The sequence below is a fragment of the Grus americana genome, chromosome 20 (assembly GCF_028858705.1).
Source record: "Grus americana isolate bGruAme1 chromosome 20, bGruAme1.mat, whole genome shotgun sequence".
In the NCBI taxonomy this organism is placed as follows: domain Eukaryota; kingdom Metazoa; phylum Chordata; class Aves; order Gruiformes; family Gruidae; genus Grus; species Grus americana.
Window position 1 is genome coordinate 733,900 of NC_072871.1, and position 24,431 is coordinate 758,330.

General features: G+C 46.7%; 1 protein-coding gene across 36 annotated transcripts in view; it reads right to left on the reverse strand.

The window, feature by feature from the left end:
• Window positions 1-24,431, reverse strand: part of EXD3 (exonuclease 3'-5' domain containing 3) — a 295,827-nt gene that overhangs the window by 197,914 nt on the left and 73,482 nt on the right. For 34 of the 36 annotated variants that reach the window (XR_008579990.1, XR_008579989.1, XM_054848355.1 and 31 more), the window contains one exon: window positions 3,293-3,357. Coding sequence is in view for 34 of the 36 variants with exons in the window: in XM_054848355.1 (XP_054704330.1) it covers window positions 3,293-3,357 (65 nt within the window). In the remaining 2 variants the exon portion in view is untranslated. Of the gene's footprint in view, window positions 1-29; window positions 127-3,292; window positions 3,358-24,431 lie in introns of all 36 variants that reach the window. The other 2 variants (XM_054848350.1, XM_054848349.1) reach the window with 1 other exon arrangement.

Consider the following 24,431-nt stretch of genomic DNA (forward strand, 5'->3'; position numbering starts at 1 on the left):
GTACTGAGCAATATCTTTATAATGTTTACATTAGAAGTAGTTTCCAAGGAGCTCGGAGGGTTGGCAGGGTGAAGAAGTGGCATCCTTCAGTACCCACACAGGAGCTTTCACCGCATGGTACATGTACTGGCGTAGAGCAAGGCAAAAGCAGAGACAGAAAACAAGAAATCACTAAGAGCAGCTGCTCTCTTTCTTTTCTGGCTAAAAAGCAAAATCCAAAAGATGCTCATTCCCGCCTGCAGCCAGCACTTGTAATTTACTGTATATCATGGCCCCAATCGCAGCTTCCAATGGAAACAACATAAAGTTTGAAGAACGACATGGAAAAGAAAAGAAAATATACAGAAAATTTGCCAATTAATTTGTTTTTTTTTTATTCATTGACAATCTTTACTGGAAGACAGTTATTTTCCATAGTGTCTTTCATGTCTGGAAAAACCACAAAACCTATCGTTTATGACAGAAACTGTTTCTTTCTCACTAGATTATCAAATGCAGTATGAAAAAGCCGATGACTAACAAAGATGTGACTGTAGATAACAGATTTCTCCCCGTAAGTATTTTTCCCTGTGGCAAGAATTTGTGCTGTTAAACATAGGGCTCCAGCTTCACTGGGAGACTCAGCAGAAGGAAAAGGCAAACTCTTATCCAGCCACAAATATCCAACACAACAGCCAAAGGAAAACAAAGCACCTCGCCAACTAAATTGCACTGTTTATAAATGGCCTCTCTTTTCTTTTTTTTTCCCCCCAAAGCCCCACTTTAGCACATTTAGACTGAACGAGAGCTTTCACCACACCACTCAGCTCCTCCTTGGGCTGGAGTCGGAGCCTGGGCTTTGGCAGGATGGGCTCCAGCAGACACCAGGTCCTGCGAGAGCACAAACCTGCCTTCACAGGCAGCACATGTCCAAACACCGGCACGACTGCCAGGAGCATGAACGACATACCTAGACTGAGTCTTGACTGCGTTGCAGCTAGATAAGCAAGGGAAAAGCCTTCTTCAAAACCTTCTAGCAACCTGAAGACTTCAACTATGGTGTGTATAGTTTGAGGGGGGGAAAAAACACACACAAATAAAAGTATGAGGCACCTAAATCAGAGAGGAAAGAGTGCTGTGCTGCCCGGCTCGTCTCCCTGCCAGAGAAGGATTCCTCTCAAACGTGTAATTGCCATTTCCATTTCAATTGATTCCCATGGCAGGGAATGCTCCTTGGGGGATTTCTACAGCCTGAGAGATCATGGGAATAGGAAAATTTTGCTGATGCTCAAACTACGTGCTCCTTCATTCAGTTTTGGTCCCTTATTTCTAGTAACACAGCTCAGGGCAGTCTGCTGATGCTTCTGAGTTATTCTAAAACTGTCTTTCCTCTGTAGGAAATGGCCACTGCTTACACCGTGTTCCAGGATCGAGGTTGCGCTGCAGACAGGTACCCTCCTGCTCACGGTCACTGATTTGACACTGACAGGCATCATGCAACGGGGTGACTGATTCACACGAGTTATCAGCCAGCGTTGACTGGCATTCGCACACAGGGAAAGGCAAAGAGGCTCTCTGCCACTTCGATGTCAGCGGAGCAGCCCGAGTTGTATTTAAGTTGACTTCCCTTATTTATTTGAGCTGGACAGCTAGATGCTGGTGGGCTTAGGACAACAGCAGCACCACGCACCTCGATTTGCACACAGAGGCCAGGGCAGCAGCTGCCCCTGAAAAACGTGTTGGCACTTGCTGTGAGGGCACCGCATGGCTGAAGGCTGGCGCTGCCCTGAGCACGACGAGCTCAGCTCAGTGACAGGCACGTGTCAGAAACCGTTGGGGACATTCGTGCCATGCTCCCCACCTTGCAGGCAGCTGCTGCTGCTGTGCCACCGCCTGCTCCCACCACAGCCCTTCTCATCTCTCCGAAAAGGCTTTCCTCGTGGTTCAGAATCACATCCTCCAGGTTCAGAAATGTCTCAACCGTGTCCGCAGCCACGCGGCGCTGCCTGCAGGGTGGCCCCGAGGGGGACAGACGTGTCCTGCTGCAGCCTGCATGCTCTGCAAAACCATGCGTCTCACTGGAACGGCCGTTCCAGAAACAAACCAACCGAATAAGCGGAGCTGCAAGTGTGACTCATGGGGATCCTCGAGCTTTTCCACCCTCAGCAGGAAAGCTGTGGTGCTCTCTGCCCAAGGACATGTCGATGGGAGGCTTTGTCTTTTTTCTTCACAATCCACACACATCCCAGGGTACACAGTGCAGAGATTTTGATGATTACTCTTTCCTAGTGTTGTTTTGTGGGATTAACTGCCCTCAAGACCTAACAAATAATATTTTTTTTCCTCCAACTCTAACAAAACTTGATAGAAAGCTCAAGGCTCCAGAATTGCTGAGCTCAAGTCTATGTCGGTGACCGACTATTCGGAAAGGCACCTCTCACACTGTGCTTCCAGTTGTTTAATTATTCTGGCTGGGAACCACAGACTATCAGTAATGGAAAGTCCAAGTGCAGCAGACAAGGACAATGACTAAACACTCCGGGCACCTAGGATGGAGCGCGTACGCCAAGGTACGTGGCCACCAGGACACATTCCATGTGGCTCTGTGGTGAGCTGCAGGTTTTTGGGTCTTCTAGAAAAAAATATCTCGGCTATGAACCTGCCTGAACAACGCAGAGTTAGACATGGGAAACTCACCACTAAGCTGATGCATCTAGTGTTTTTGTTAGTTTTCAAGGTCCCAAATTTAGATGAAGTATATTTTACTCCCTATGAGAAATCTCCACGTAGAGCCCATAGGGTGCTGTATAAAAATACAGTACTAATTTTAGACAGGCAGTGTAAATTGCATTCACCACTCTAAAAGGCAAAACCAAACAAATCAGAAAAAATAGTAAAAATACTTTGAATAGGAAGGCTTTGATATCATTCCACTTGGCAAAGAGCACTTTTCTACTGACTTCAACCCTCATTTTTTTCAGCTACTAGAAATATTCTTCCCCCTCCCCCAAAGATCCTCCATTTAATGGACAAAAAAAGTGTTTAAAAGCAAACAAAAGCAACTCTGATTTCCCGCCCCCCCCGTAACTCAGTCCTGTAAACTTCAGCTCTTTTATATGAGCCCCGGAGCTGCTTCACATCACACAGAGCTACCTTTTCTTTTCCCTTCTTGCTGCAAATGCATAGGCTCTTCCCCTGTGTGCTGGAACTGAAAGCGGTCATGAAGAATTGCAGGTCTGACCTAAGCGTTCTGCGTCTGGACATGCTCTGCATGCAGTTATTAACTGCAGCGTGGAGGGAGGCTCAGCCTTACCTTCTTCATCTCTTTCTTTGTCCAGAGAAGTTGAAGGGTTTTCAGCAGGAGGAGTGGGTCCTGGCCTGGAGGAGGGGGGAGAGAGAGAGAGGGAGAGAGAGAACAGGGGGGAGAAAAACAAAACAAAACAGATTTATTGGCTCTGTACAGGCAGCCCAGACACACTGGTGCATTGTTTCAGTGAAGAGAGATCGGCTACTCCATGCCACTGTGTTTGAAACCACCAACCTTCCAACTGTCAGTCAGGATTAAAGCACTAAAATCCCTCACTCTGAAATCCCGACAAAATAGCAGACATCATCATCCATGCATGGCTTTAACTAAACACCCACGCGGGCTCAAATACTGAAAAGCTGTATTGGTGCATTTACAACTAAATCACGCTGCTGCTACGCACCAAATACCCCCCCGCCGCTCCCCCTTTTTAATATTAAAACAAAATGGTACGAGAAGAGTAAGCATCCTGCGCAGGTTGGAAAGGATTATCAACACGCTGATTTTTAATGAAAATGGCTCTAAAGCCATCTAAAACCTCATCGTAAACTGTGGATGGAGGACGCGAGTGGGAGGATTCACGGTGGGATCAGCCTGCGTTTGCTCGGCAAGCGGCAGGCAGCCCGCGTGCGCCGGGAAGCATCGCCCGGCCGGGCTGGGGCGGGTGGGCTCTGCCCTGCCTCGGGCAAAGCGGTGCTTCAGGAAGAGGAAAGATGAAATGCTGCTGTGATGAGTGGCAAGGCTGAAAAAGAGAGTGGTCAATTCTTTCAGAAGAAGGTTATTTGGAATTTTTCTCTTTTACTTTTCACCAAGTTATTTGAGAAGTTGCATTCAGTTGTTATTCTGTATCCACTACCATTCATCACACCAGTATTATTCATCACACCAATATTTCTAAACCAAATGTTTAGGAATATTTCACCTTAAAAGCAGTAACATTTTTGATATCTGGTTCTATTTGATTTGCAAGCATTGACTTACAACATCATGACTCAGAATATTCTGAATGAAAATCTTCTAGTGCATTAATAAGTTAAATGTGCAGAATGAATTTAAAAATCTGAACAAGTTCTCCAGAAACACTCCTCGTATATTTAGTGCACTTCCTCTTATGTTTTCATTAAGCCAAAAGAAAAACGTTAAACTGAAAGGAAAATATCCTTTCAATCACCTTCTGCGTTTTACAGTTCCTAAATAGCTCGTTTCCAAATGCGAGAATTCTTGCTTAGTATCCCATCTCGCTTCATATTTCAGGTCACAAAAAGCTACTTCAACTGTGAAAAGCTCTGCCCCAACCAACTAAACTCTGAAGCTCTGCATTTATAAAATATTTTAAGTAGCAAGTTGATTACTGGTCGAGCCAAGAGAATGATAGTATTCCCAATATCCACGAACCTCTGTTTCGTGGAAACACCAGCCAAATTAGAAATGCCACATTTACAATTCATAAGATAATATTTTCTTTCATCTCTGGTTGTTCTGAAATTTTGAACTCTCCAAACACTGGCTGTTCTCAGCTACTGCTTCTCCTCTGGAAAAAGAAAAGTTTCTTTTTACAACCAAACAGAAGAAAATCCAGACCCCTGCTCCCCACAAAATTAGCAACTAACAGTCAAATTCAGCCCATGTGTGTGCAGGGATACATACACACTCTCCTCTTGGCCTGACTCCCAAGGAAATTTATACACACACAGGAACAAAAATCAGACTGCAGCCCAGTGTGTAACCAAATACACTGTAAATCTGAACTGTAATTAATGCAGTGAACACGCCGGACTGATGCAGGAAATGAGAGCAGTTAGGAAAGCAGTGTTTCACTTCAGATACAGCCAATAATTCAGCTTGTTAAAAACCTTCCTAAACCTCAATCAACAAAACAAGCCCTTTTCTTACGTGACTTTTTCCTACCTTACCTCCCTGTAACTGAAACCTGATCTCACCGTTTTTTCAATACCTCGACGCATGAAAACCGTCTCTCCAGGCAATTTTAAACGACTCAGCATGTTGCCAGCATGCCCCTGGTGCAAGCACAGGGAAGTCGGAAACAGCCTTCCCCCTCCCCGAACCCTGGGAGTGGACGCACCCGGAATGGAGGGATGTCTAGGAAACGTCTCGGGACGCTGCCGAGCCCCGGCGTCGGGCAGCCAGGCCAGCCGGGCGCTGGCGGAGGCCGGTGCTTTTGGCATGGACAATGGAGCCCTAACGGTGCTGCTATGCTCCCATCAGAATACCAGACAGGTTCCCGCTCATCCACATCCGAGAAGGAACCAGAGAAGCAGAAGGAAACTAATGGAGGATATCCAAGGAAAAAGGACAAGACCTTAGAAGGAGTTTCGTAAGCCTTCCAGAACAAATCTGGAGAGCAGATGATTGCTCAACACAAAAGGGAGAGGGGAAGAAGTGCAAGGGAAGAACAAAGCAAAGCGACTGAAACCCAAATGGTCGTAACTGAACCACAAGTGCATCTGGGCTCAACTCAGAGGACGAGAACAGGAAAATTCTGGAGTGACCTCCAGACGCTGCAGTAGGAACAAGAAGCAGCAATTTCCAAGATACACCGATTAAATCAGTGACAGGACGGTGCCTGCAAAAGCAAGGGTAGGTCATGGCATCCAGAAAATGCCTTCTTGTGTCCCACCAGAACCCCCAGAATCGCCACTTCTAAAAGAAAAGTTAAATCCTGCAGAGACTCCTACACACTGAAGAGATATCCAACTATTAGCAAGGGTCATTCAATGAGCAAAACAAACAAAACAAGGATGAGGTAATGGAAAACAGCATAAAAACCAGTGTGGCAAGCAGGAGAGCATCAGCTGTCTCGGCTCCCAGCCGTGGGCAGCCAGGGATGGCCAGGAGAGGCCGAGACCTGCCCCAGGCAGCCGATCCCAGTTGTGCTCAGTCCGACACCGATCCTTCGCAGCTCCAGAAAGGGGGTTGCAGACCATAAAATATCTGGCAGAGCTTCGCCAAAACAAGGTTGTAGCACTTTGGTGGAGATCTCAAAAATACACATCTGCACCCGCTCCATCAAGACAACAAATGACCTCAATTTCTTCAACTGCCAGTTTCTCCAAATAGTATGTTCCTGGTTTAAAAATTTTGACATTAATGTATTTCCTTTCAACATTTTTAATTCTGAAAATAAATTTCCTCTGCCCTGAATCTGGTACCAAAATTGGAGGAGATGGTAAATCAAATGTTTTCCAGTTCTCAGTATCTGCGGTTACATTTCAAAACCATATAAACCACAAGGCTTATATTTTTGAGTTAGAAAAGTGCCTTTGAGGAAAGCCATAAACTACTTTCTGTTCATTCTCTCCTTTTCCTTTGTGCACACATCACTCAAAACCTGCTGTGATCACAACAAAAGGGGTACCCGCGGGCTGGTGAGGTAAAGCAGTGGTTTTGCTCTTGCGTCCTTGCAAAATTCTGCTGCGTTATTCACCGGTTCTGCTGAAACGCCCTGCCAAGAGAAACCCACTTTCTGACGGAGGCTCCCGGTGTGTCTCGCACGGGAAAAGTGAGAAGTCCAACCCCAGAGGAGGTATTTACCCAGGGAAAAAAAAAAAATCTCCTTTTCTTTTTCTCGCCCCAGAGCCCGAGACCTGGAAGAATTACAGTCAACTAATTAAAAGATACAGAATGCAAAAAGAAACCCCAAAGCGACCCCCCAAAAAAGAGGTTAATGTGACTGAAATGCAGGATCACACCCACCAGGCAATTACAGCTGGAACTCATGGACAGAAAAGGTCAAGAACAAAATGCTCATAGTGAAGTCTTCTTTGGGCAGAGAGCTTATACCTCTGCCTTGCAAATTAACAGGATTTTAATAAATGTTTAATGGAATATATAAAAAATCCAACCCCCTAGTAACCAATCAGTGAATTTTTACTATTATCTACTGTTTTGTGTGCCTTCTGCCCCAATAAATCCCTGAAATCCGTCCTCTGTGAAAACTCTTCCTAATCTCAACAAGCCTTTGAGATTTTTGTCTGAAAGGAAAATAAAGGTTCCAGATATTTCGGTGTCACCATAAGTGCAGCTAGCCCATTTGCACTTAAAAACTAAAATATATAAATGTATAGGCAATGCATAAACTGGGGGCAGAGGGGGAGCAGAGTTATTCAGTCAACTCCTGTTTCAGCAGTGTGATGGGTACAGCCAACGCTGTGTAATTTAAATTACATCTGAAACCCAACAAATAGTATGCTAGGTGGCTCAAGAATTAATCAGTCTCTGATCAAAACCTACTTTGTCTCAATTTTTTTCAGAAAAGAATCTGTAGTTCACACTGAGGCTGTGCTGATTTTGTAGAAGAGAAGGCTGATAGGGAACCGAAATAAAATCACTTTGATGATAAAAAAAAAGAATGGATACATTTTCTAGTGAAAAAATTAAATCGAGCTGATTTCATTAGAAAGATACAAAATTCCTCCACAGAAACTCACAGATTTTTCCACCTTCTAGGTTTTCTCACTATGCCTACTTCTAATGAGCACATGTAACATAAATAAACTTTCCAATCTTGTTTAAGTATTTCTGAGCTTGAGAAAATGATTCCATATGGAATGTCTCCTAACAATTTGAAATGACATTTAAAAGACACAAAAGCAATTTTATAATATACAGGTATTACATAATACACATTGTAAAATTCTGGACTGTAATTAAAAAAAAAAAAGAGGAAGTAGATAGAATAAAGAAACAAAAGGTAAAGTGGGATATTATTCTTTAAAAAGTAGAAAGACTTCAGAAGAAGCATGTATACGTGAATATGTAAGTACTAGCCAGCAGGGCATGGCAGTGCCATTCTCCTTTTGCTTTGTAGGAGGCTTTTTCAATAATTTGTTCTTACTTGGATTTATCCCAGAGTCTGGGGAGAGCCACCCAACACGCTGCATAATCGCGGAGGGGTTAAAGATGCCACGCACACTGGAATTACCGGTCACCAATCACAGCAGATAGGATATAGATCAATCGCTTTTTTAAAAATGAGTTGGGATTATGCTACCGCAGCAGCGCTTGGTCCTGCCACATCGTCCCTGCCTCCTGCTGAAGAGTCGCCTTCAGGAGACGCTCAGCACCCGGACAGCAATGGAGCGGGAGATGAGGCCTCCAGCAAACCTAGGAACGGAACGCGGAAATCTCTTTGAAAACAGAAATTCAGAGGACGAGAGACCACCCACTGCCCAGAGCATCCCTGCGAATCCTCTTCCCCAGAGCTGGGAACTTTGGGCGACTTCTTGCTTATTACTGTTTCTTTTGGAGTAACTGTCCCATTTCCATGGTAGGTGTATCCAGTTAAAACATAACCCTGCAGCAAGGCTACTGGAACTCTCTTGGTTTTGGAGGGAGCGAAGGGTAATTAGTGCACCAGAAGCTGCAAAAGACAGAGGCAGGATGCGGTTTTTTAGCCGGTCAGAACACGATAGATGCAATATCCTGAGAAGAGGGTTTGTCGGTATTGCTGCTCCATCCCCCTTGCACCAATCCGTTCTCCATTTCTTATTGAGAACACGTGTTCTAAATGACTTTTAATGGCATTGCTGTAATTTGCCTGTATTTTTCCAAACAGTGCCAAGGATCGTATTTCTACTTCACCCACAGTGAAATGCAACCTCAGCTTGCTCTGCATCCACACTGATAGAGGAGTGCAGCTGAGACAGCCACTGCTCTCCGCAAATCCAAGGCCAGTTTTTCCCTGTTGTCATTCAATTCACTTTCTGAATGTAAAAGTCACAAAGGGTTTTGCTTAAGAGACACAGCACTGTACCAAATAAGTTATAACTGGGAGTGAAGGGATAAATAAAAATGTAGTTTTCCCCATAAAGAATCAAAACCCAAACAACTTGACAAACAGCTGAGAAAGCAAAGCTCCAAACTGCCCAGAAACCATGGTAAGAAGGCGAGTACCAAAGCAAGGGTTTCAGCAACCCTTTGGCAACCACCATGCTTGCCCTGCATTGCCCCCTCCCAACGCACGTTGCTCCAGCGAGGTCCTGGTCCAGCCCCTCACCGTGGCCACGGGGCTGGCTTGGACTCAGCACGAGTGAGCGAGCGTCTGTGGAGGCTGTTGGACCCACAGTAACACTGATGTCCACAGCACTTCTCCCCAAATCGGTGCTCAACAAATGTGCGCTTAGGGACGGGGAAGCGAGCGTGGCCCCGGGCAGGCAGTGCACCCTGCGCATCCATGATCTAACGAGTGTCCGCGTCATCTGCTGATCGCATCTGCAGGTTCCCCTGAACCGAGGGGGTCTACGGCTCTTGGATACCTTGTCTTCACCAGTTAAATTGCTTACAGTTGTCTTAAGGGAGATTCATTTTTTCAGGATTATCACTCACATTCCGGTCCCAGCATGACCAGGATGAGTTTCCAACACATCCGTCTCCACCCCTGCACGTTACTTTTAAATGCACCACCCTGGGGATGAGGAGGATTTCCACTCACAAGAGTGTCCACTCCTATTTCAGATGCACCTGCACCAGGCGGTCAAAGGCTCTTTAATACTTTCTCATGGCAGAGTCTGTGTCTTAGGAAAACCAGATATTTCCAGGAATGATAGCAGTTCACTTCCAAGAACATTATGACTAAGGAGTAACCACTTGGTGATTCATCCCAATCTCCACCGATGGCAGAGATGAGACTCCCACGAAGAAGAAAAGCACTCCAGAGCTACTCACTCGCAGGGAAATGGTTCCTGTACCAGTGTCTGCAGACAGGCAGAGGAATGCTTTCGTAAGAGGCTGATCGATTTAAATGTTAATTACATCCCACCACTTAATCCTCCAGTGCAAAATTTAGAATAGGATCAGATGTCACAAAACTATTTCATTTCAGAAGCAATAAATCGCTCTGCTTTAGCATGATTTCTAGGGCTCCAAAATTCACTCACCATGCCCAGCTACCAGTCCTTAATTGCGTCTCCCGCAAAAGACAAATATGTCTTTTAAACGTATAACTATGTGGGTTTAGCTGAATTCAAACAACAAGGAAATGAAGCAACAAGACGGAGAGGGTCCTTCTTTATAAGGTATGTCTGGCTCGCTCCAGCCTTTGGCTCGGTTTCCAATTTTAGCTACAGCTTTCTAATCGACAGAGCTTTGAACTCCACCGCACGGAACGCTTCAGATCTCAGAAGGGAAGTAACCACATGCAGCTACCACAGTCTTAAAAACTCCATACGCCACACACCTCCCCTGTAATTTTAACATTAAAGATGTAGCCTTTTGGGAGGTCTGTGAGTCAAGGTTCGCCAAAGGAAAAGCATTCATTACTTGTTCCTCCAGTTCTTCATTCACACATTCGGATTCCCCTTCTGCACTAACTCAGCCAGTGGATTATCTGCATCAGACAGGAGGAAAAAAAAAAACACAGGAGGGAAAAACCCCCAAAACGCAGCAAGTTCCTCACTTGTAGTCACCTGATTATGAACATCAGCTCATTTTCAGTAGCCAGAATCTGCATTTAACGTGAATAGTTCCTTATTTCTCCATTTGCCGACCAGCTGTGACTGTTCTGACACATTTCTTCCAGCCCTGGGATAGATGTCCATACGTGACAGCCATCTACTCCCGCTTGCGAAGGGGAGGAGATCTGGAGGCTGTGACTGGGTGTCCTCTGCAGCCTCTACAGCAGACGAAGTGCCCCACGGCTGGAATCCTCACTGGAACAGAGGTGTTCACATCACCTAATGCACCGCCACGATGTGCTCCAGACAATAAATCGAATCACAGAACCAGTTTATGTTTTGGTTCATAGGCCAGACAAAAAGTCAGGTCAACCTAAACCAATTCCCCTTGCCCAGTTCTGCCCCTGTACCAAAGGCAGGGGCAAAGCTTCATTTCAATTCTAATGAGACAGTCGTTGCACTCGGCGGGAAATATTTTGCTTCACTTTACGGGGGAGGTCAGTATCTGGAAGTTTATCTTCTGGTGGTTCTTCACCAGCTTTCAGACAGACCTGATTTAATGGAAACATCTAATTGCATATAGGACAGCAAGGTACGGGTCAGTGATTCCTCAGTTGTAGGCTCTGGTTTTGATCTACTGTATCACTGTGACGGCATGCAACAATACATCCCAGGGTTAGCTCTACTAATTGTGTTTTCTTTAATATCCTTGCAAAAGCTTATCACAAAGCATTCGGCGATGCATTCAATGCTAATTTCATGTTTCTCATTTAATTCTAGAGAAAAGCTGGAATTCCTCAGATGCCATTAGCCTAGCCCACCCCTTCCGGTGATCACTATGTGAAGCCATACCTTGGTCTATACTGCTGACTACATCGCTATTGAAAAGTCAAAATTTAGAGATCAAACAGAACTATGGCTGGAGAATGAACTGCACAGGCAGAACACTGAGAAAGAGAAACTGCCGTGCTGGAGAAAGGGAGAGGAAGAATAGTGGGTAGAGTAACAGGGTACTGAAAGCAATACAAGTTTTTCTGGAAAAAGAATCTGGTCTTTCTCAATGGCAGTAAAAATCACTCTTTAACTAAGGGCAAAAGAGATCCCTTCCATTCTGAGAAATTCGAGTTATGAAAACATAATAGGAAACCTCACAATTTCACTAATACATGCTCTATTTCTCAGTGAGTCAGAAGTTCACATTCTTCTAATGCAACCTCCCAACTGAAAACAATCCCCACACTTCAAGCAAAAGAATAATAAAGCACACATATGCTTCTTATAAAATAATCCTTACAAATAACCAGGGCTTTTGTTTTCATAATGGCTGAAATTCATCATTTTCCCCCCAAAAAACACAGATCAAACAAAACGCACTCTCATTAAAAGAAAAGGCTCGCTTGCCTGTGCAGACCAGCCAATAACATTTTCCTTTTCTTTTCTTGGTGCTTTTTGTCAATGAAGAGGAAGCAGAGTCGCTTACCAGACACCGCCATGCACAGCAGGCTCAGCACCCCCCAACCCGCTACTCCCACCAAGGACCTTCCTCTCCCCACCCCACCCCATGGGACACTCACATTCCCACTTGGTGCACAGAGACACCCAAACACCACCACCATCTGGGCACTGCACGCACCTTGTGAGCAGAAGGTGCCCTTCAGATCTGGTGCCAACTAAAGAAATAAAGGTGAAACTTAACCAAGAAGTTACGGAGCTTCGGGAAGGTCCTCACGTGGTGACCGAGATGACCCGCTGTCAGGGAGCAGGAACATCCCTTCCCCTTGCACAGTGGGAAGGGAGAGCATCTCACGCCATTGGTCAGAACACGCACGTGGGTCCCCACCTCGAGCAAACAGAAGTCGTCTTTAGATGCTCGCAAGCACACCTTGGCTTGACAAGAGAAGTGCACCTATTTTTACATAGGTGGCAGTTCTAAAAATAATAGCAAGAAATTGCTTTCTAGGCAGGTAATGAAATCCAAATTAATAAAAGTCTAAAAATATAACAATTGCTATCCCGTTGTGAGTAATTTATGACACTTTTAATGGTTTCCATATCTGTTAGATGGCCTATAACCTCAGCATCACGGGTTTCTAAGCACCAAGATGACAATGCAATTCCTGGCACAGGAGGACTCGGAGTTGCGGACTGACGGGAGCCAGGGCAGACACGGCAGGGGAGGACAGCACTGCACACCCTCTCCCTACACCTTCACTGCCAGGCACAGCCAGAGAGGTGACTGAAAACACTGAGCTCGGTGGATCCCTGTCCTGCTGAAACCATGGCTTGTGTCCTTGTGTTCAAACCTATTTAAGCAAAAAGCACAGTTTCATCATGAAATACTTCTTTTCCTCCAAAAATTCAGCCAAGCTATTTTTACTCACTTCAGCCAACAGCTCCTTGCATTTTTTCAGTGATACAGAGAAATGTGTTTTGTTCCCACAAACCATCTCAGTGCTGAGCAGGGATGGGTAAGGAGCGAGTCACCGCGCTCCCAGAAGCACTGGCAGCACTCACTGCCGTGGAACGAGCCTCCTCTCCCGGCCCGGTGCTGAGTGCTGGGGCTGTCCCACCACAGCTCCCAGGAACAGAAGGGACCGGTCATAACCAGGGCACAAGTTAACGGCACTTTCATGGAAACAGAAACGCAGGAACTTAAAAACAACATTTAAAACAGCACTCCAGAAAACTAACAATTTCTTCTTTCAAGCTTAGCAGTCCTGTAAAGGTGAAGAAAACTAATATTGCCTGGGATAAAAGGGGGAACTTCTTACATACGTCCTTATTTTCTGGCTACTTAGCAGCGAGGCTGCCAGGAATAGCCGCGGTAGCAGCTCTAATGGACTGAGCTGCAGTTTGGGAAAGCAGCATCGGATGCAGAGAACTATCATAAAGCTAAAAAGACAGGGATTTTTTTTCCCCTCCAGACATCTCTGGAAAGCCCCAAGTTCTAATCCTAAGAACCAGGGGGTTCCTGATGTTAGCAAAAGATTTGGACTGTGCGTTAAAACCCGTGTTAAAATGCACAGCTATAAACATGTGGTCTCCGTTCAGTTCCCCAACACAAAGGCTAAGACCTCCAGCTGAAGAAGTCCGTGTATTTTAATCTGTCCCAGTCAAGTGACACCAACTTATTTCAGCCAAAGCTTCACACCTAAATATCTCCTTGAAGGAACAGCTCCATGGATTAAATTCTCATCCAATGAAGCTGACAAAAATTTCCATACACATCAATGAAGGAAGCATTGCACTGGGCTTGGGGCCACATCCTAACTTTTTAATCCAGTTTTTAATTCCTGCTTAATTTCTGCTTAAATTAAGGAGAGTTTCACCTAAGTTAGGGTTCACGTGAGCTTTCTATAAGGCTGTGTTAAATCACTTTAACAAAACATTCCAAAGACACTCCAAACCTTGTGTCACATAGGAGTGACAACGGAAAGATTTTTCCCTCGTGTTGCGAGGAGTTCAGCTGATTCAGCAAAGCAAAGAAAGGCACAACAGGGCGTTCTCGTGGGAGCGGAGGGCTGCAGCTCACCTGGGGTGGGGAAACTGTGCTGGAAACTCTTGTGCCCTGTGGCAGGAAAACACTGACAAGTTCTGCTTGAAAGAATAATATGTCAGAGAAACATGCAGGGAAAGCGGGAGTGCACGTCATAAATACAGACCTCCTCCTGACCTCTTTTCCATGCAGTTTGGGACATTGCTCTTTATAAAAACTGCTTTTGTAAGTCTTAATACACTGATCAGTTTTCTACCAGTAGAAAATGAGGAGGAAACCCAAGACTGCAGCACCTCCAAGATTTCTGGCCCTTTCTCTTTCTGGAGTCGGGTTATCGTAACGGCTCTAATTCTCTTCTTAGCACCCATCGACTGGGAAAAGCCAGAGCTGTCAGCTGAGTAAAAACTCCAGTTAATGGTGGGTGTTAGAGACAAGATCAGTGTCGTGCAATTACAACGGAAACTAACTTTTCCAGCAAGGAAAAAGCCCACAGCTTTTATTGCCCAATGCTTGACAAAGGCCAAATCAAAGGAGGGAGGCACAACTATTGGAATAAGGCTAAGAAATTTAAGAACACATTACATTTTTTGCCACTTATTGCTTTTATTAAGTATTTACTTTAAAATGCACAGCTTTCCAGTATCTGTGCAAGAGTTTCTCTTCATATGCTCTACCCAACACACGTTAAAACTTGTACAAATCTTTCCCATTAGTAAAGAAACAAAACCAAAAAAAAGCTGAAGTCTGCAGCAGATATTAGTGTCATCTCCCCCAGCGCATGAGTAGTTTTAGCCTCAACAGATCTCCTGAAAGATACAGAAAACTGAAACAAATGCCTCTTCAGATTTTATCTCTGGCAATTTTTTGTAAACGTAAATGTGTAGGAATTACGTACGAACACTTCTTTTTTCTCTTTCCTTCCACATCTCCAGTCTGAGGAGCGGGGAAGAGTACAAGGCAGGCAGGTGAGCCAACCCCCAGCTCGCAGACGCTGAACGACGGTGCTCTCCCCATGCAGCTCCGCGTCCTGGCAGTCACTGCCTGCCTTCCTGACGGCCATTCCTGGGGAATTCACCTCTCCCTCCGCCGCTCTGTCCTTGGCCATTGCTCCAAGGTGCAGCTAACAGTGGGTAACCAACAACCACCCCCTCCAGGCCAGCAGTTCCCCATCACGACTGGTTTATTTTCTGTCCCTCAGGTTGTGTTTTCAAGAGATGATGTCTCCAAGACTATCACCAGCTCCGTGCATTCCTCCTTTTCTCCTCCCTCCTCCTCCTCTGCCTGCATGGGGAGACGGGCTGTGAGTAACAGCCGCGCAGAAAGGGTGGATGCGGGGGCATCTTCTTGTCGGGCAGACTATCGAACCATACTGATTTGCTTTAAATGCTAATTTGAGAAAATATAGCTTTCTTCTAATCGAAAATATGGCTTGTAAAGGAGTTTCTCAGGTTATATATACTGTAACTAAAAGACTCAAGTACACAAAGTGGAGAAGAGCCATTTGTCCAGGCTGAATCAAGCTCTCTGCAGGCAGAATGCAATTGCTACTTTGCTTATGTTGAAGAAAATAATGGTAAAATTCCTATACTAAAAAATTCCTTCTTTGTCCTCTGCCTAATTACATCTCAGATTATGTTAAAACTCTGTCTCCAGTACTGATACTCAATATTGCCAGAGAACGCAAGAACCTTCAAACAACCTGTTCTTCGTATGTGCATCTGCGCCTGTTGCTGCTTTTGAAAATCCCACCCTGAGGTGCCAGGAACAGCACCGATTCCTCCCAAATGTGCCCCAAATACTGAATCCGCTCCCTGCACCCACAAAGGTCTCCAGGTCACCTTCAAGTGATTGCAAAATAGCCAAATGCTTTTCCATAAGCCCAAACTGTTCTTCTCTAGGACACGACACAGGCATTACACGCAGGCTCAGGCAAAATCTTGCCTTCACACTGCGCTACCGCCGACTAAAGAGCTTGCCTTGGATTTTTTCAGTGTTTCTAGTACTAGATACAAGGCCGAACAAAAGATATCCCTGCTACTGAAGATAAAAGTAGAGATGGCTATTCGCTTGCAAAACTGATAGGTGCACCCTCTTAGATAAACGAGAAAAAAATCATCTTTGAGAGGTCCTACACGTGATTTGCAGGGTTAGAGCTCTTGGGAGGGTATGTGGAAAAGAAAGGATACCTGTCAGCTCCCCACCAACGTGTTCAAAGAGATTTGTTGGTTTCTATGGCAATGGGGAGGGTAACGCGGCTGCCTGGTTACTATTATGACTGACGCACATCTCAAACAATCGTTCTCTTCCTGTTCGTATGACATAAGAAAAACAGGATGTTAAGAGGTGTTTATCTGAATGAACAAGATAAGCAAGCTCACTGACATTTCTAAAAGTATAAGATTTAACTAACAAGATGTTACAGATTTTCTGTAGAAAAAAAATAAAAATCCAACTGCTGCAGTGCTGAATGTGATTAAATTATGCATGGAAAGATCCTTTCCCTCCGAACCCGCAGGAAACAGTCGAGGAGCTGTTATATGAGCCATGAATACCAATGGAAAGTCTTTTTAGTGTGAGATACTGAGTTACACCACTGAATCAAAACTGAGAAAAACAACCTAGCGTGCAATATCCTGCCGCCTCCCAAAACTGTGTTCAGCTCAGGGACCCGTGGTCAGCTCAGGGACCGCTGATGGGGTGGGCTCCAGGGAATCGGGGTGCTGCAATGGTCCTGCTGCTACAGGGAAGCCAGGCTGGATGACCAAGCGGTTGTGGCAATGATGAGCACCTCTTCACGGGCGCTTCTCAGGCCCACGGGCTTTCGCTCACCCTGCGTAATCGTCACAGACACTTCGGAGCGTTTTAAACGTCCATCAGTGCCTGAGAGGGAACCACGCCACTTCTCATCACAACTTCATCAATGAGGGAACTTGCAACTTGCCCAAATCATAGTGCAGAGCACGGTGCTGCAATCCCTGCTGTCCGCTAATTAACATGGGCCGGTACAGCCCCGCAGCACGCTGCAGTTTAAAGCTGAAAACCAGTTCTGTCCAAAAAGCACAACAATCTTGTGGTGGGTTGACCCTGGCTGGAGGCCAGGTGCCCCCCAAAGCCGCTCGGTCACCCCCCTCCTCAGCTGGACAGGGGGGAGAAAATACAACAAAAGGATTGTGGGTCAAGATAAGGACAGGGAGAGATCGTTCACCAATTATCGTCATGGGCAAAACAGACTCAACTTGAGAAAATTAATTTAATTTTTTACCAAGCAAAACAGAGTAGAGGAATGAGAAAAAAAAAATCTTACTAACCCCTTCCCCCCACCCCTGCCTCCTTCCCAGGCCCAACTTCACCCCCATTTCTCTCCCTCCTCCCCCCGCAGCAGCACAGGGGGACGGGGAATGGGGGTTGTGGTCAGTTCCTCACATGGTGTCTCTGCTGCTCCTTCCTCCTCAGGGGGAGGACTCCTCACACTCTGCCCCTGCTCCAGCGTGGGGTCCCTCCCATGGCAGACAGTCCTCCACCAACTTCTCCAACATGACTCCTTCCCACGGGCTGCAGTTCTTCACCAACTGCTCCAGCGTGGGTCCCTCCCACGGCGTGCAGACCTTCAGGAGCAAACTGATCAAGCGTGGGTCCCCCACGGGGTCACAAGTCCTGCCAGCAAACTTGCTCCAGTGTGGGCTCCTCTCTCCACGGGGCCACAGGTCCTGCTAGGAGCTTGCTCCAGCCTGGGCTTCCCACGGGGTCACAGCCTCCTCCAGGTGCCTCCACCTGCTCCAGTGTGGGGTCCTCCATGGGCTGCAGGTGGAATCTCTGCTCCACCATCATCCTCCATGGACTGCAGGGGGACAGCCTGCTTCACCATGGTCTTCTCCACAGGCTGCAGGTGCAATCTCTGCTCCGGCGCCTGGAGCACCTCCTGCCCCTCCTTCTGCACTGACCTGGGTGTCTGCAGAGTTTCTCACATCTTCTCACTCCTCTATCTGGCTGAAAAAAACTGCTCCTAGTTTTTTTTCTTTCTTAACTCTGTTATCCCAGAGGCACTACCACCATGGCTGATGGGCTCGGCCTTGGCCAGCGGCAGGTCCGTCTTGGAGCCGGCTGGCATTGGCTCGGTCGGACATGGGGGAAGCTTCTGGCGGCTTCTCGCAGAAGCCACCCCTGCAGCCCCTGTCACTACTGGCACGTTGCCAGGCAAACCCAGTAAAAACAATGTCCCACGGCTGGTTCTGGAGCAGGAGAAAGGTACTGGTCTTCACACCATGCTCTCGTCGCCTGTATGCCTGGGTGATACACCCACCTAGGGATACCCAGCTACAGGGCAAAATAATGACAATGAAACTGGAACTGGTTGAAGAGACCACAGGTGACCCAGTGTCCCATTTGCTTTAACACATCACTCCTTTTCATCTGGGAGAAGAACTCCCCACAAGCAGGGAGAAAGGATAAGGTACACCTGGAGACTTGTATGTCAGGAACACCTGAAGGAAGCACAGCTTGCAAAGTTAATTGCCAGCGGCCGCCTTGCTGCAGCAGCAGGACGAATAGGGCCTTTGACAAGGAAGCTGGAACTGGTAAGTGAGAGGCTGGAAGGAGGACACCCCTCTGTGTTTTAGGAGACATTTGGAGTATATAAACCACGCAGAGCAGAATGGTTTACACGGAATCAAACAAAATATGAAGGAGAGGGATAGCATGCTTCAGCCTGACTCTCCTGAGGGGTCACTCCTGTTTAAGAACTGCCGTGGACTGGAGTTAAAGCATCCTCAGTCTTCAGCCTCAGAGGAAAATCAATACTGCTCAATATTTTGGTTTGGGATGTTCAAGAATTAGCTGATAACTGAAAACAGGGAAGTTCAACAATCTTTCACGTACTTATCTGTTCATAGCTTCACCTATTTAAAATACACATATAATTTAAAATATAATATTCATTAAGGCCTTTTGCACGTCATCATATCCCATGGAAGAACCAGACCACACGCCACAGTGCTCCGATCACTCAGAAGTAGAGTCGCATCATTGCACCCTGCCAGGCACAGGGCCTGACACTCAAGTATGGACATCACCATAGCGCATCGGCCACCACGGACCTATTTGAGCATGTGGTTAGAATAAAAATGGTATAATAGAGAATGTAAAATGTCTTAAAATAGAAAATTAGTACAATCAGATACTGAAGTGAAGGATAATAAATATGTGGACTCAGTAACAGTTTAAACAAGCGAGCAGCGGGGAGTAGAAGGAGGCAGACTGAGACAGCCCTCCAAGGAGAGCACTGTGCAGTTCCTAAGGATTAAAAGATCAACAGCTTGTGTGACAACAGGTCCATCCCGAAAAGGGATCACACGGGGGGAGATGTGACTGAATGGAATGCTTACCTTCGACAATTCTTTGCACTGTCTAGAGCACCTCCCATCCAGGAGTTGCAACAGACTTTACAAGCAGTAATAGCTGGTAGCTGGCTCAGCAGAAGCTGGCTTTGGACCTCTGCGAGCACCAAAGAAAAGACATTAGGAAGTCTGTACTGGCTTCCCTGGCATTGCAAAAACATCACCAAGTTTGACACAAAGCTACCTGAACAACCTAACACTCTCTGCACATGTTTGTGAGCTGTAGGTACCTGAAACCCTTTCCAAGTGTTGCCCTCCTCCACCACCACTTTCTTTGAAGACATTTGAAATAAAGATATTTGAAATCTCCCTATCATACTTGCACGCAGCCAAGGGTGTGTTGATCTCTCAAATACAATCCTCTTACAGTCACAGAATCATAGAAGCACAAACTGGTTTGGGTTGGAAGGGACCTCAAAGCCCACCCAGTCCCACCCCTGCCATGGGCAGGGACACCCTCCACTAGCCCAGCTTGCCCAAAGCCCCATCCAACCTGGCCTTCAACACTGCCAGGGAGCCAGGGGCAGCCACAGCTTCTCTGGGCACCCTGTGCCAGGGCCTCACCACCCTCACAGGGAAGGATTTCTGCCTCACATCCCATCTCCATCTCCCCTCCTGCAGCTTCAGGCCATTCCCCTTGGCCTGTCACTCCCTGCCCTTGTCACCAGTCCCTCTCCAGCTTTCCTGGAGCCCCTTTAGGGACTGGAAGGGGCTCTAAGGTCTCCCCGCAGCCTTCTCTTCTCCGGGCAGAACAACCCCAACTCTCTCAGCCTGTCTCCACAGCAGAGGCGCTCCAGCCCTCGGATCATCTCCATGGCCTCCTCTAACTTTCTTGCAAGTCAGTGATGCTACCAAGACACATCCAAAGCAGCAGCGCTGAATGAAGCACTGTCCTAAAGACCTGCCAACAGCCTGTATTTCTTTGAAGACAACAGCCGTCCATGTTTGTATTTTTCCTTTTCCACACAGAGCAGGCGTTTGTTTCCTTAAAAAGCTGCACCTCAGGCCATACGTTGCAGTTTATAAGGCAAGAAGATGCTGCACTTGTTCCACACCCGGGCACTGGGAAGTGAAGCATTTCACCCAAAGTCTCCCTACAGAACCCCAGGGAAGCGAGAACAGGTGCCCCATTCTGACCTCCCTCATTTTCGCATCAGAGTGGACCCATCTGTTTTAACTGTTACTTCTAACTCACGCTAGCCTGGTGCCAGCAGCTCTGGGAACCCAGTGTGCAGCCCCCCGTGAAGGCACAGACCCTCCTGGGTGGCAGGGACCACAGGAACTCCCAACATCCCCCACCATGCACATCTCTGCAGTCTGCTCTCGCCCGTCCCATCCTCTCAGGGCTACTGAACCCCCACACCACCGGCAGGAATTCAGTTACAAACCAGTTCTCTGAGAACAGGCCTGATTTCCAAAGTCCTGTAGGAAACAACAGATGAGTTTTGCTACCCGTGTTATCCATATTAGAAGACACAGGGTAGACCAGATCTATGTAAGAAAGTGGATTTCTACTTACTTTCATGTAAATTTTGTTTTCCCATTTGGTGTACATATTTAAGTCAGTATCGAAGGAACAAAATGGAAACCCAATCATTGTCTCCGGCTTGGCTGGCTTACAGATCAGCTCCCAGCCTTTAATTCTAGGAAGCGAGTGAGCGCGCAGTCTGATGACAGCCAAAGGCCCCCTCTTTCCATCCGACTCGCTGTTTGCCTTGGAAGTAGCCAGGCTAACGCTGCCCCATTCAGCCTGCAAGGGAATGCAGGGCAGATCGAAAGAGGGAAAGACGGAGACAAAGATGGACAGAGACACCGCAAAAAACTGAGAGACAAAGACCGGCGGCAGGATGAAAGAGCATGGAACGAAGGCAGGACCCAGCCAAGCCAAACAAAGTTTTCCTTGAGTGATTACATCTGCTGGAGAGTCCCCAGCTTGCACTCTCCTTGCTGAGAAATTCTTTTAATTGTGTCTAGGACATTTCAAAAATCCCAAGAAAAGCTCCTCCGTAATCATGAAAGCTCTGAACTGCATGAACTTTTGTTATGCTGAATTACTGACAGCTCGCTACATATTCTTGAAGTAAAAGCTGAAAATTGCTTTACAGAAGATTTTTCTGAGGTATTGCCCTAGAGAAGAAAAACCGGTAATAAATCTTAATTTCTTTTTCCCCAAGAAAAAACAAACAATCTAGAAAAATTCTTCTCCCTCCCAATGTCTGTGTAGCTAAGTACAAAGAACATCCAGAAGAAAATGAGAAGAGATACCTCCTCAAATTAGGCAAAATTAAATAAGGTTAAATAACAAGGTTACATGAATGATCTGTAGAGCCGAAGCCTCCAATTCTGTAAGACAGCCTCTCTCCCTGGGGGTCAGCAGGGACGGGGGGGCTCTTCCGCAGCCAGTGAAGCCCCCCCTACCTGGCTGGTGGTGGGGCAACTGGGCGAGCGCCCATGTCCCACACCTACGCCTGAACACTGCTGTATGCCAGGCTGCCACGGGCATATTCTTCTACATATGAAAATCAATACTTGAAAGCCAGAAAGACTAATATTAAGGAATTTTTGAGTTGGCTAAAAGGTCTTTGATTCTGCCTCGAACAGACACACTCCGAGGGTTATCTGAACGCCGCTGCCCGCTGGCTTCACATCATGGGTCCGACTCTGGTCTGCAGCAAAGCTCCTGGCAAACCTCCCTCATCTTCAAGGCTGTTTTCCCAGCATTAATTTGTACTCTGCTGCTCACTACGATAACCAGAAATGCCAGAGAGTTGACAGACCGCATGTACCTCATGTCTCTCCTCCACCACCCAAACATCTGCCTGCATACCTCAGGTAACGAGATATTTGTATTTACCAAATTTGAGGGTCAGTCACTGGAAGACGCTGCAAAGGCAAGGCTCAGTGGGAAAAGACACACAAAGGAAAATCACACGGTGTGTCGAGCTGGCCCTCACCTTGCCACAGTCGCACGCTCCACCATGTCACAGGTGTGTGGTACCCAGGAAGGTGAAAGCATGGCTGGGAGGGGACACCTAACATGTCCGCACCCACAAAACAACCACCCAAAGGTGTGCTTTGCCATACACACGTCTTTCAAGCACTTTGAATTCATATGTGGCTGTATTTCACCACTTTGTTGGTGCCAAGATGTTTTAGTTGGGCCAGCATGAGCTGTCCAAAAGCAAAGCGACTCGTCCTCGTTACATCTCTGCTGCGTATCACAGGCAAGTGCAGTAACACCAACCAACCCGAACCCTCCCCGCACAGCAGCTCGCCCCGCGGAAGGGCAGAGAGCCCCTTCCCTTGCCCAGCTCGGTGGGCTCTGGCCCTCAGCAGACCGTTCACGAGCCGGTCCCACCCAAGGTGCTGGCAGAAAACTAACTTGGCCAAAATACGGGTCAGTTCTTGCTGGGCCAGTGAATTGAACCAACTCAGTGAAGGGTCCAAGGTACCAGCTCTGGAGCAAAGAGGATGACTCCTGTACCCAGGCCTGGGTATGAGGGTGTGAGGGAGAAGGGCAGGGAGCAAGACCTTTCCCTTGCAGCTGTAATTAAACCACTAGATCAGTCAGCGCTTCCATCTGCTCCATTCTGCCAAAGCGCACATCCTTCCTTATAACAAACAGAGATACACATTATCAGTTATATAATAGGTAGCGAGGCATATTCTTCAGTGAACTGCAGGGTACCTCAGTACAATGTGAGTTTTAAGTGCTCCACGATACAAAAGAGAAGGCTCCAACTTAAGGTAAAACTCCTACATCAGCCACAAGACAGGATCTCTCAGTCTGCTGCAGCACAGCAGTGCCAGGATAAGATGCTCCAGCACCTTGAGCACCTCGAGCACCTCGAGCAGGAGTTGCAAGCACTGCTGAAAGGATGCAAATGCACAGATAGACATCAGCATCACCCAGATTTATTTTTGAACCTGTATGTCACTATAGTAGCTTTAAAAGAGTTTCTATCCTTAAGATAGGCAGCCTTTCCAGGCAGAACCTCCTCCTCTGCTCAACTCTTCAGGAAGCACAACCATCTCTCCATAGCCAGGATCGTGCCATTTAGATACACCAGCTCAGTACTTACTGAACAACACTTCAACAACGAGGCTGAAGGCAACCTCAATGGACAGAAAGACTAGAAGCCCTGCGGGAGCTGGTGACAGTCAGCCTGCCATGGTGCTGAGCGAAAGACAAGGTGGCACCTCTGACACAGGGAGCCTGATCTGAACCAGTGAGCAAAGGGACCAAGGGCTCTCTAGCCCCTACCACGTGGTCCAGGGAATAAACACAGGAGCACAACTGGAGAACATCTACTGCAATAATCTCAAGCTTCAAAACTGTGGAGGGTTCCCTAAAGCCCTGCGGTTTGTTGGGGAGGAGGTTGGGGTTTTGTTTTATGCTTACTTGCCTCTTGTTTTTGCCTTAGTTGATAACATTCACTTCCAGTAACTGTCGACCAAAGTGGAAAAGGAGTATTTAACAATAAAGTGCAAGAGTCCATTATGAGTAATGGCAATCCATGTGCTTTTATGAAACAATAACACACCAACATAAAATAAATCAGTGCCTTTTAATTTAACAATGTAAATTACCCTCCCACCTGCTGTGAATCTCCGTAAGGAGAAAAAGCTGGCTGCATATTTACCAAGCTGTCTATCCCAGTCTCATTCTGAACTGGCCTAATGCCCTGGGGTTAGACTGTAGGACTCTGTCATCTCTTGCACTCGTATGACCTAAGAAAGGGAATGTGGCCTTTTTCCCACAAGCCCAGAGTGAGAACATCATAAAAGCTGAACTTTAGCCCCCTTTTTGGGCAGGCAGCACAATAGCAAGGAGGATGCTGTTA